Below are 12,519 nucleotides of genomic sequence, written 5' to 3' on the forward strand. Positions count from 1 at the left end.
TACTAGTGGACCCCCGAGTTTACTCAGTAGTCGATGTGTAGTCCATTTGACAAACTAAGCTTGTTTGCAACAGCTTGAAAATTGCCAGTACTGGTAAAACAACTCTGGAGAAATGAAAATTCCCCAATCCATGAGGAAAGCATGCATAACAACTTTGAAGAAATGGTCCATGAAAAAAAAAAAAATATGTGCATAACCACTTTGTACATATGCACTTTCGTGCGCGTTCTTCCATCCAATGAGTTAGAAACCTTCCTGGTACTGCCGGGTCTCCATTTTGGCAATGAGCATCTCCAACTGGCGCTTTGCTTCACACTGAGGGAAATTTGACATGTCATAGTAGTTGGGTGCAATCTTGATTAACCTGCAACAAGAGAAGATAGTTGGAAGTCAGCGTTTTTGCAGAAAAACAAAGCCCTTACAGAAGCTAATGTGATAGCCATTCAGTTTCTGTGCTATCCAGTTAAATCTCAACATAACGCAGTCCACAGAACGCAGTCCCCAGAATTCCTAGTTTACTTCATAACACCAAAATTTTGCTGCAGCTACCCTGAAATACGGCCCCTAGCATGCAAAGAATCCCCCAAACGTGATCCAGACCGCTCGTGGGAAAAGCCACTAGCAGTGAAAGTGGTTTGTTGCTTCCACACTTTCTGCACCATCAACAAAGGCATTATGCTTTGTAAGCCCTTAGAGATTGCACTGTGCATAGCACATGTTCAAAGCTTGTCAACTGCGTCAGCATGTCTATTGGTGTCTAGCACCTCACAGATGACGGGGCTGATGAACCCGTCTTAATACAGCTCACAACTGATTTTTTTATACTCCCTAGGGTCCAGGAAAACTTCAGAAAATCTAATTTCTCCCCCAAAAAATCAATTTTCAATAGCTAGCATGATGGAGAAAGGGGTCGGTAGTTTTGTGCACATTTTAAAACTTCAGATGACTCAATCTTGCAGAGTGTCATGCCTACAGACGACAGGCAGTAACTGCTTTTTATGACCTTGGCTTCAAATGGCTAAATGCTACATGCACGTCGCCAACCAATACATGGGCTGGGACACCACAGTGGACAGCTCCGGATTAATTTAACTACCTGAGGTTCTTTTAAAGTGCGCTGACATCGCACAGCGCCCAAGCACTTCTGTATTTCACCTCCATTAAAATACAGCCATTACAGCTGGGACCGAAACATTGACGTTGGGATTAGCACCAGAACGCCAAAGCCACTGAGCCACCCCAGCAAGCAAAGAAGTCTTTACTATATATATATATATATATATATATATATATATAAGGTCGTCTATGGAAGGTGAAATGGCACCACAGTTTCACTTTACCAAACCAGTGCTTTTAGTGTATTCCAATTTACTGTAGCGGGATTCTACTACATTAACAAGCTTTGTCTACTGCCATGACAGGGCACCCTGCTTCCAATACAAGCGGTATTCCCAATTCTGCACAAATATTCACCCACATCACCACCTAACACAAATGTTCGCTTAGGGTGGCAATTTTCCGCACACGAGATATAAGATACGAAGCATGGGTCAGAAGCAAACCCTCCCCCCTAGGCTCTATACTTTTGATAAAGGATGTACCTATAGGACTTCACTGAGGGTACTCACCATTCAGGTTTGATGTCTGTAACTGTCCGGATGTAATTCTTGGTGGTCAGGACAAACTCATTGTAAACTACCCACTCAGGCTTGTGGTCCAGGCAAGTTGATGGGTGGAGCTGTACCACTTGATTGTCCTTGATGGTCAAGTAGTGACCAGTCCTTTCCAAATGGGCCACCTGCGTACAACTTGATACTGCATCAACTGGTACAGCATGTGCCATTTCTAACCAGTACACCTACCAACAAAACCGATGTCTGTCTCAGTAGCAACACTGAACAATACACATACTACATTCCAGCACATTACAGCAAAACGTCATCAATTCGGACTGGTGGTGCGGTCTTTGCAAACACCCATGCAAGTTCGTGGTTTAGGACACTCATTACTGGAATCATTTTCTTAGCTATTAACACAGACATTACTTCTGATGTACATCATGTAAACTGCGAAGAAAATGATTCCAGCAAGCAAATACCAACTAGCTCAACTTAATGTTTTAACGACACTCAGACACTGTTGGGCTCATGCAGTTTAATACAGATGGGCTTCTAAAAGGTGGCTGTGCCGAGGTATGACCACTAAAGCAAGCAACCGTTCAAATATTTTTCCTGAAGTCAGAACCGCATGGCCCACCGTTGCTCACACACTTCTGACATGCATACAACAGCGGGCTGGACCATGATCGGAAAGCTACCAACTCTAGGCATAGAAATAGTCCAGCCACACAGCTTCGCCTCCTCATCTTCACAGCCACACAGCAACACTGGCTGACAGCTACAAATCAGCCAGCCAGACAAGCAGCACACCATTTTGAAATTATCGCCGGAGTTTATGTTGGTACTGACAGGAACTCAATGTATGCTTGGAACAAAATGGAGTGATTTTTAAGCTCCCAAGCAATAATGCCACCGTTCATTAGCTGAGAGTAAGTAAAGAAAATGGGCCACTGTTACTTCACATTACAATCACCTAGTAGGAAAACTGAGGAATTCGAACCTGCATGAAGAAGCCCGACACGAGGGTCTTGCGAATGTTTATGTAGTAGTCTTTGCTAGTGAACTCTGTTGACGTCCGACGAAGGTTAAAGCGGTCCATGATCCGCGACAGCTGTTGCCGAACGTTGTCTGCACTCTTCATTGAACGGTAGTTGATGAAGTTGTCATAGCACCACTGTGTGTCCTCGTGGTCTGCGCCAAGAGGAAGAGTGGAAAAAGCAAAATGAAGAACAGACTGGTGACTGGCATACCAGTAATATGTTAGCAAATTGATACTAAATCAAGACAAATATTTTGCTCAAAAACAGCTCAACAGCCCTGGAGCTTCACTATAAATGTACATGCATGAATTCAGATAACGTCGTCACAGCATACCTCGCAAATTTAAGCGTTCAGCCTGCATGCCTCATGAATTTTCACTGAATCACCAAGTCAAGCACGAAATGCAGCACGAATAAAGGCTCTCTGTGAGCTTTCCTAACTCACATTATACAGGGATGAAAACTTTTTCCTTTTCCACTTATGCTATCTCCAAACTACATGTGGGTATCTATTATACACGAGTTTTACAGTACGTCCAAATGAGTCGTGCATCCATATGAGAGAGTGAGCCCAGATGAGTTGTGTTGAGTCATAACGAGTTAAAATGAGCCGCTAGCCTAAATGATAAATCCGAGTGAGGCCAGGCCTGTGTGTGCTAACAGGTTGACCAAACTTCTATGCGTGAGCCTGAGTGAGCACTCGTGACTTTACCGAGGCATGTGTATATCGCCTCAAGAAGTTCTCCAGTCCGTTACTGCAACATGTTGTCGGATCACCAAATCATCAGAGAACTCAACTGGAAGATCCAGATTAACATCATCAATCACTCTCGACCATGAGTAACTCCACCTGCTCGCAAAACGTCACCTGCTAGCGAAGCCCTGTTAACTGCCATCACCCAGTTGCTTACGGAAGTTCCTTAGTTAAGCAGGCTACTCCACCCCATGTAATAACAATGACGCATAACCATGCATAAGCGCCATGAAAAAGTGTCACGTTCTGGCTACCTCGACAGTTAAGCAGCTGTTTTGTAGCTGTCGTCAATCCTTCCGGACAAGTGCGCAGAATGGCCGAATGGTACGGGGTAGGGCCGTGGAGTAAAAATGACAGTGCATCCATGCTACAGCATCCCTGATACCTCATTTGTCCCATCTTTATTTATGGTGCCATGCTTTGGTTTCAACTGGAAGTCGACCCCCTCCACTGTTCGGATTTTCAAATTAAAAAAAATACCACATATATTCATGTAATGGCCGCATCCCCAACTTTAAAGCCGAAATTTCTAAAAAAAAACAACAACATATTTTCGTAGCCAAATGCAGATATTTGTGCACCAGCAAAAGTTCAGTTTCACACGTCATTACTAGATGGCACTAGCTGCTTTCACCCCCCCCCCCCCATCATCATCAGTGCTTTGAGATCACGTGGGGACGCGGTCTTGTTTTTGCGACCGTTTTCTCCGGGAGCCATTTTTTTTCTTTGTGTGATGCTGCAGTCTTGGGCAGTGTGTTGGTGCGGTTGTGGTTGCTGTGTGTAGCGTTGTTCAGTGGATCACGGCCTATGTTTACAACTTTGATTTGATTTTGTACACTGTGGCCTTCAAGCTGAAAGTCGTCGCTTACACCGAAGGACACAGCAAGTGGGCGGCTGGACGCAAGTTCGGCGTCAACGAGAAGTGTGTGCATTGGTGGTGCAAGCAAAAAGAACAGCTTGCTGGTAAAAACCACAACCGAAAAGCATTCCGCGGGAAGCATTGAAAGTTTCCGGAGCTTGAAAAGGAACTTGTGGAGTACGTCACGACGACAAGAAAAAACGGCTATGCAGTGTTGATGGAGATGATCCGCATGAAAGCTGTTGCCATCGCTCACCACATGGGCATTCCGGTTGTGAATTTTAAAGCAAGTAGGGGATGGCTTCAATGCTTTATGAACCGGAATGCGCTCCGCATGCAGCGCAGAACGACATTGTGTCAAAAACTGCCCAATGAGTACGAGGACGAACTGCTGAAGTTCCACCATTTTGTTAACAGCCTTTGAAGGAGCACGGCTACGACCTGTCTCAGACAAGGAACACGGATCAGACGTTTGTCTAGTTCGATACACCAAAAAATAGCACAGTTGATTTTAAAGGTGCAGAGAGCATCTCTGTGCATACAACCGGTGCAGAACGGCAAAGGTGCACGGTGATGCTACGGATCACCACCAATGGCAGAAAGCTGCCATCATGTGGTTTTGCAGAGGGAGACGCTGCCAAAAGAAAAGTTTCCAGATAGCATTACCGTTCGTGTCCAAACGATGTGTGACAAACTGGATGTGTGATAATGTGTGATAAACTCGTTTTGGACAGAGTAAAACGGTGTGGGCGAACCAACCGGGCAGCCTGTTGCAACGGAGGACTTTGCTCGTCCTTGACAGTTTTCGAGGCCATCTCACAGACAACGTCAAGGCCTGGCTCACCGAAACTCTTCAATGAATTTAGCTGTTATTCCTAGAGGAATGACAAGCATCCCTCATAGACAGTGTCAAGGCCTGGCTCACCGTAACTCTTCAATGAATTTAGCTGTTATTCCTAGAGGAATGACAAGCATCCCTCACAGACAGTGTCAAGGCCTGGCTCACCGAAACTCTTCACTGAATTTAGCTAATGACAAGCATCCTGTAGCCGCTAGATGTTTCTGTGAAACGGCCATTTAAAACTGAATCCAGAGTTGCTACTCCGAGTGGACGGCCAGCAGACGTTCACAAGAAGACTCCTACTGGACGGCTGAAGAGAGCCTCACTGCAGCAAGTTTGTGGATTTTAAGCGCATGGCTTTCGATGCCGTGCGACACCATTGTGAAAAGCTTCAAGGCTACTGGAATATCGAACCAGATGGACATCATCGAAGACGGCTACCTCTGTGAAGGGACCTATGAGACGAGCTCTTCAAGTAGCTGCCACAGCAAAAGCGACGAGGAATTTCCTCGAATAAAGTATGTGTGGTCATTTAGCAGTACTTACATTATTATTCAGAACAGTCACAACAACAGTGCGACGCTTCTGTGGATAGATATAGGCCTGACTCGTGTAAGAGCTGCACCCCATCAAATTCACGGAAAAAAGTGCGGCCCATACATGCATACAACCAGTAGGTCGACTTACAGTCCTGTAAATACAGTACAAAGCTGTTTGCCAAAACGACAAGGGAAGGTTCATCCACCTTTTCCCTAACTGGATAAATTACTGCAAGAAGCAAACACCAACAATACCACTTGATGGTACAGAAAGTTCACTCGTGCAGAGGAGGTTGCGTAGTGGCAGACCCTAGCCACACCCGGTGAGACATCTCACCTGACTTTATGCAAATAAAATACTATTATTGTTGCTATTTTATTAATAAATTGAGTGTGGATGCTTGATAACATTCAGCCACTATCATAGTTGCAGTAACATAGTTTAACGAAATAAGCCGCTTGCACCAATGTGTCAACATGTATAAAAAGAGCCAAAATTTCTAGCTAAGGCTTTCAAGCATGTAGCTGCACTCGCTCACCCATCACTGTGCACTGTGTTTTTGGCCATTCCCACATCCCATTTACTCACAACACTTCCTTCATCTTTAATTTATACATCGTAAAGGCTTAACGCCCGCAGTAATATTCAAGCGCAATGTGTTGTGCCTGCCCTAAATTTTCCTAGTGGCCTTTCTTGTGGCGGCAAATCATCGGTAACATGCAAGTCATTAATACTAAAGCTGTGTCCATAGGATTGTCCCTGGCACTGATGGACGGAGGACACAGAGAAAGAACTGCAGATTTGAGCTCAGTCTCGAAACGTGCTGCTCCATAGGCAATTTGCTTTCAGCACTGCATGCACATGTGGCTCGCTTGCCAAGAGTGGTGTCATCACTGACGTCATGCAAAGTAGCTCTCTGGGCTGCACATGAGCTTCGATTCAAGGATTTTTGTTCACTTAAAATCATTGAGTATTTTAAAACATGAAGTCGCATCCTCTGGAGAGAAAGCTTTCAGCAACTTAAACCAACCAATAACAGAGTAAGGTCAAAGAAACACCGGAGTTACCCCTTAAAACCCATAAATTCACAATCCAGTACCTTTTCAGCATGTGAATAGAGAGCACACAAGTACAGCCACTCACTCTGCTTGAAGGCATGGTACACATTCAGCAAGGTCAGGTGGTCCCCGTCAATGTGGGCGAATCGCATCTTGGACTCATCGGCTGCCTTCTTGGCCTCGTTGGGGCGGACAAAGCACTGCGGAACTGAACAGTGTCGGATGGGGGGGCCGCAAATGGCACAGGCGCAGCCCCACATCCACCTCTGCTTAGTTGTGTGACACTAGGCTCACCCAAGCACCTCCCACCAGGGGTCCCATTCTGATGCCCTGCTGCCTCACCCCAGCAGTCAGCAATCACCTTGCAGCAGTAGACACAATGGATCCAATTTCACTCACCAAAGAATTAACAGGTGCTGACCAATAATAGCATAATCCTTGCCTGCGCACTAAGCTACCATGACCAAACTGAAGTAAAACATACTGTAGCCCCCACTGCATAAAAACTGACACTCCAGTTTTATGAAAACAAGTATTGCAACCCCAGAAACTAGCATAGTGGTTGCTAAAACCATATTGCAATGATAATTACTGTATTTACTCGCGTAATTTGCACACCCTTATGTATTACCTAGGCTTATATATATATGAGAGAAGCCATATACACGGTGTCCCAGCTAACTTGGGCAAAGATTTATAAGAAAAACTGAGCGGCCTTCTGAACTGAAATGCGAGGATGTTGTTAGGCTTTATCTGAAGTTACAGTACTATTTTTTCGGTCCTGCTATTTCAATAATTAGTCGAGATAAAAAAATTAACTTTTTAAATATAGCTCGAAACGTTCAGGCGTCAATAGGAAAGTTGTGGAGCTCCACAAATACTGTCCAACCCAGGCACTTCCAACAAGATCGAGTTAGCGTTGCCGTTTTTATTCGGGAAAAACGAAAGCCCGCGGAGTTTAAAAAATGCCACGTGACAGCGCGCTCCGTGCACCCGAATTCGCCGCGATTACAGCGCTCTCATCCGTGCTTTGTAGAAAGCATCACTCGCTTCTCGCCTTTCGCGCTGCCCAAGACAGGGCTTCGCGTTGTGCTTGGTTCCAAGATAAGCGCCAGCGGGTTCGGGGGGCAGTTGAAAGAAAGCGCGGCTTCCGTTTTTCATCGTGATTCACACGACGTTATCAAGCTAGTTATATGCGGCTTTGCTTGTTGAAATGTTGCTCCCAAATTCGAACTCATGAGATTGTAATCGTTCCTCCATATGCATTCTGCTAACGTGAGAGTGCAACTATTGTTGCAGAAACGGGAGCTGCGCTTTCTTTCGACTGCCGCCCGTGCCCACTGGCACTTATCTTGTGACCAAGCTCAACGCGAAGCTCTGTCTTGGGCAGCATGAAAGGCGCGAAGCGAGTGAAGCTTTTCACAAAGCACGGATGAGCGCGCTGTAATCGCGGCGAATTCGGGTGCACGGAGCGCGCTGTCACGTGAGGGTGCCATTTTATCGCCTTTATCTGTCTCTTACTGCTGGCTTCGCGACTGTATCGCTGTGTTTTTATTGCTTTGAGCTGCACACGGCCAGTCATGACATCCTGCAGGAAACTACATAACGTGGGGCAGGGCAGGAGGGGTATGCGTCATATATATACCTATATATTGTTTGGCCAGCAAGGGGTGAGAGTTGGAAGGTTCACGTATAAGCAGCAGTATACAGTATATACTGTGCGTTGCGACCTTTGTACAGTTTTTTAGGACACACTCACAAAATAGTTGCGCAATCTGCGCACCCCCTTTTTGAAGCCTTAATTTAAAGAAAAAAAGTGCACAAATTAGGCGAGTAAATACGGAAAATATTCTGATGCCACCACCACAACACTGCTGCAACAGAGCACTGCAAAAGTCATAGCACATCATATACAAACATTACTTGCGCCCACTAACAAAACAACTGAATACAACTAATACAGCTTTCGAAATTCTTCAGCCATTGTGCATTTATAATAAAAACTGGTACAAATTAAAAACGAGAATCCAAACAAAAAACTTGCAAGGCTAAAATAAAACTATGCGTGACGGTACCTGAACAAGAAGGTACCAAAACTTCATGCAATGTTATCTGTGACAAAGCTGTAGCATTCGTAAAATTATGCAGGATAAGGCAGAAAGAGCATCTGCCAGCATCACTGCAACTATTTACTAACACAATTTCCCAGTCCACCAATGGTTACGTTGCTCGTTTAATCACACAGCTATGTTACTTTTACATGACCTTATAATCAACATGCAATGGTTATTTAAAACAAAATTTTTAAGTCTAGAAAGGACTACAACTTCCGCTAGATACCTGCAAAGTGCCTAACTCCTTCCTTAATCTCAGAGGGCCTAAAAATGCTAGAACTCCAAAGCAGCGTTTCGCTATTTTTCTGCTATCAAATGCTATCGCCTTCTGTCCAGATTACAATATGCCATCCACCATTTAAAAAACAGTGCTATGGCATTAGTCCTAAGTGGCGAACTGTCACAGATCTGTAATGTAATACCGTAGAACCCCGCTGTTACGTTTCCAGCTGCTATGTCTTCACGAGTCAGTCCCATCCAAGCACCCACAGAAATCCATGCAAATACAGACTGCTGCTACGCTGCAATCATGGAAGCGTTACTGCATGCTATATCGCAAATTTCACATCGAAACAGTGGTTAACCCTGTGTCAGCATGTTGACAGCCTACATTTAGTACGCGTGAAACTACGACAGCAGACCAGCCAAAGCGGGACTCTAGACTCATCGGCAATTGGCCACCAGCATGTTGGTAGCCTTCCGGAATACTGCACCCCCGCCGCCGATGTTGAGCATGCTTACGAACATAAAAGTAATGTGGGTAGATAAAAAAAAAAGAATACAGTGTGGATCTCGTTGCGGCTATTGGTAAGTTCTATCAATTGGTAAATTCCATCAAAGCAAACAGCAACGAAAGATTGCCATTCCCACACCAGTGGAATCCTCTGCTTCGGTTGTCCAACGACACTGAAATGATGCCTAATACTGCCTCGAGCGCCCTCAGCAATGAATATTTGCTTCCCGCAGCTGTCAACAACACGAAAATAGCTAAGCAGATACCATTGTCACGAAACACATGCTAACAACGTCGCTGTCGCGCCCACCCAACACTCATGTCGACTCACATTCGCTTATCACTCATATCCACTCACTCACACTCATGACTACGCATACTCACATCCACTCGCACTCATGACCACCCACACTCACATCCACTACTACTCACTCACTCATGCGATATGAATGCACTCATGAGGGAGTGTGCCGACCTATTGTTTTTGCTATACAGGAAAGCTGGCCTACGAAGCTTTGTAAAAGGTTTATAGTTCTGTTGCATTCTTGCAGAAACCTCGGTATCCTGGGAATTTTTGAAAAAGTCAATACACACATCCGTAGTCAGAAGACTGGGACTTTTAAGTAGTGCCTCAGTTTTCCGTAAACTACAGCAGAATACCAGTGCACAAACCCCAGAGAATCCAGTACCTGATAACATGGCCGTGATGGAGAGGGCTTCATTGGAACAGTTGTACTCGCATGATGTGATCAGCATCTTGGCCAGTTGGGGATCTAGAGGGAACTCTGCCATTATGGATCCCAACTCAGTCAATTCACCGTTGTCATCGAGGGCCTGAAGGTAGTTCAGAAGCTCTAAAGCACGCATCAGTGTTTCTGGAGCTATAGAATAGAAGAAAGAACAGTCACAAATAAACTGAAGAAGACTTTAGGTTGATTTATAACTATAAATGAAAAAAAAAAAAAAGCACAGGACAGGATATGTAAGAAGATTTATGATTGTGATAAAGTAACATCCAAATATTTATACTTCTAACAGCAATATGTTGTTTGACAAATTAGGGTACCAACAGTTTTTATTTTCAGAAAATTCGGCGTTTTTTTTTTCCTGAATGCAGTCTTCTTTTTCTGGCAAATATTCACTACAGATCAATTACCATTTTTTTTGTGTGTGTGTGTGATATAACGCAGTACTTCAGTATGGACAAAAGTCACTTATAGTAGTCTATTTTGGCCTTTTTGCTAACTGGAGCGTTTGATTCACAAATAATGCACAGATGGTCGCACTTAGAGCTGTGCTTGTAAAAAAAACACACAATCGCCATGAATAAAGCTAATGGAAGTTAAATGATAGAACCGTCAGACAAAAACTTAAGATGGAAGTTGACTTCTAAAAGATGGGTTACTATGTTATCATTTAACTGTTGTGCTGGGTTGAGTGAAAGGACAGAGCATCATGAGGTTTAAGTGTTGATCGCAGTGACGGAACTGCCGCTCAACTGTTGCAGTAGCCAGAACATGACACTTTTTCGTGACATTTACGCATGGTTTTGTGTCAGAGTCCTTATATGCAGCGGAGAAACCTACTTAGATAAGTAATTGTCCTAGACGCATTACAGTGGACAGCCCTATGCCAGTAGACGACGAATGGCTAAGAGGTGAAGCGTTCGTGTGCAAGATTAAGGAAATCAATATCTTTAAAATGCTAACTTTCGATACCTAATCCAATGGTACTATTGTCTTACCATGTCCCTGCCTTGAGTACTTGGTTAATTTTCTCATTTACCTAAGTGTAATTCTTACTCAACAGCTGTGGTGTGCATGCCACGGATACTGATCTTTTTCGGTCAGAATTGAATTTATGAAATTAAATTTGGCATACTTTTATTATTTTTTGTTTCATTATAAACCTGACTTCACTTCACAAATATGGAGCATTTCTGCATGCACTCAGCGGGCACTGGGTGAACGCTTTTCAGCTGTAGGTATTTTATTACAAAAATAAAAGAGCACAATATCAGAGTCCATCATCACAGCAAAATCAGCTGAGGAGGTGCAAGGACGCTGGTACTACTACAGTCAAATCCCGCTACAACAAAACTTACCAGATCAACAAAAATTTTTGCTGAGGCAAAAACTTTGTTGTCGTGAAATAGGACCAGAACATTGCCAGATTGGACTGGATAGTTCATGAATGTTTATTACAAAAAAAAAAAAAAAAAAAAAAAACGTCAGCACTGGTCTCTCGTCATTTTGAAATCAGTGCCTTAGAGCAATTTTCGTGGTGCTCCGGAAATCTAGGAGAAGGCGTGTACAGTCGAACCCGGATATATCGAATTCGAAGGGGTTCGGAAAATAGTTCGATATAGCGAAAATTCGATATACAGATATAGGCTAAAACTGCACTCCCGATCATAACAAATTGTGGCTTACCGTTTGGAACAGCCGCGAATCACATAGTATGGGCGCGCAATGTGAAAACGCTTTATTTCGCGGAAAAAAGAATCACTAATTTTGGGCTGCTTTTTCCCCTGGGAAACGAAGTTCAAAACACTGGCCTCGATCTTCTCGAGACTGTCCAGGTGCGAGAGCACAGTGCCTTCCATTTCGCCGCAACAGCGCCGAATCAGGCTAACGCTGACGCCAGTTCAGTGGCTGCGCACGGACGCGTTTCTTCGACAACACAGTTGCCCTCGTCGTCGCTGGAGTCGGCGTCTTGAACGCCAGCTACCGCTTGAACTTCGCTGTCAGCGTTAAAGTCCTCAACAGTCACTTCGGACGGAACGGCGCCGAGAAAATTGGACAAGTCGCGAAACGCGTCGTCCAAGCACTCATCATCTAAATCTTCCGGACATTCATCTCCGGCCACTTCAAGGCCTGCCTTGCCAAAACAGTTGGCTACTGGGGCCTGCTTCACGTTGCGCGTTGAAACACAGGCACACACACAAAAAAAAAAAAAACA

At 44.4% G+C, this 12,519-nt stretch overlaps 1 protein-coding gene across 4 annotated transcripts in view; it reads right to left on the bottom strand.

Moving 5' to 3' along the window:
* Dhx15 (DEAH-box helicase 15) overlaps positions 1-12,519 on the bottom strand; it is a 106,960-nt gene continuing 94,441 nt past the window's right edge. For 2 of the 4 annotated variants that reach the window (XM_089580023.1, XM_089580025.1), the window contains 5 exons: positions 10,248-10,439; positions 6,797-6,919; positions 2,620-2,810; positions 1,629-1,798; positions 1-364 (listed from right to left, as the gene is read on the bottom strand). In XM_089580023.1, coding sequence (XP_089436149.1) covers positions 244-364; positions 1,629-1,798; positions 2,620-2,810; positions 6,797-6,919; positions 10,248-10,439 — 797 coding nt within the window. In that variant the 3' untranslated portion in view covers positions 1-243. The other 2 variants (XR_016290464.1, XM_089580024.1) reach the window with 2 other exon arrangements.

The sequence above is a fragment of the Amblyomma mixtum genome, chromosome 3 (assembly GCF_055824585.1).
Source record: "Amblyomma mixtum isolate Tamu chromosome 3, ASM5582458v1, whole genome shotgun sequence".
In the NCBI taxonomy this organism is placed as follows: domain Eukaryota; kingdom Metazoa; phylum Arthropoda; class Arachnida; order Ixodida; family Ixodidae; genus Amblyomma; species Amblyomma mixtum.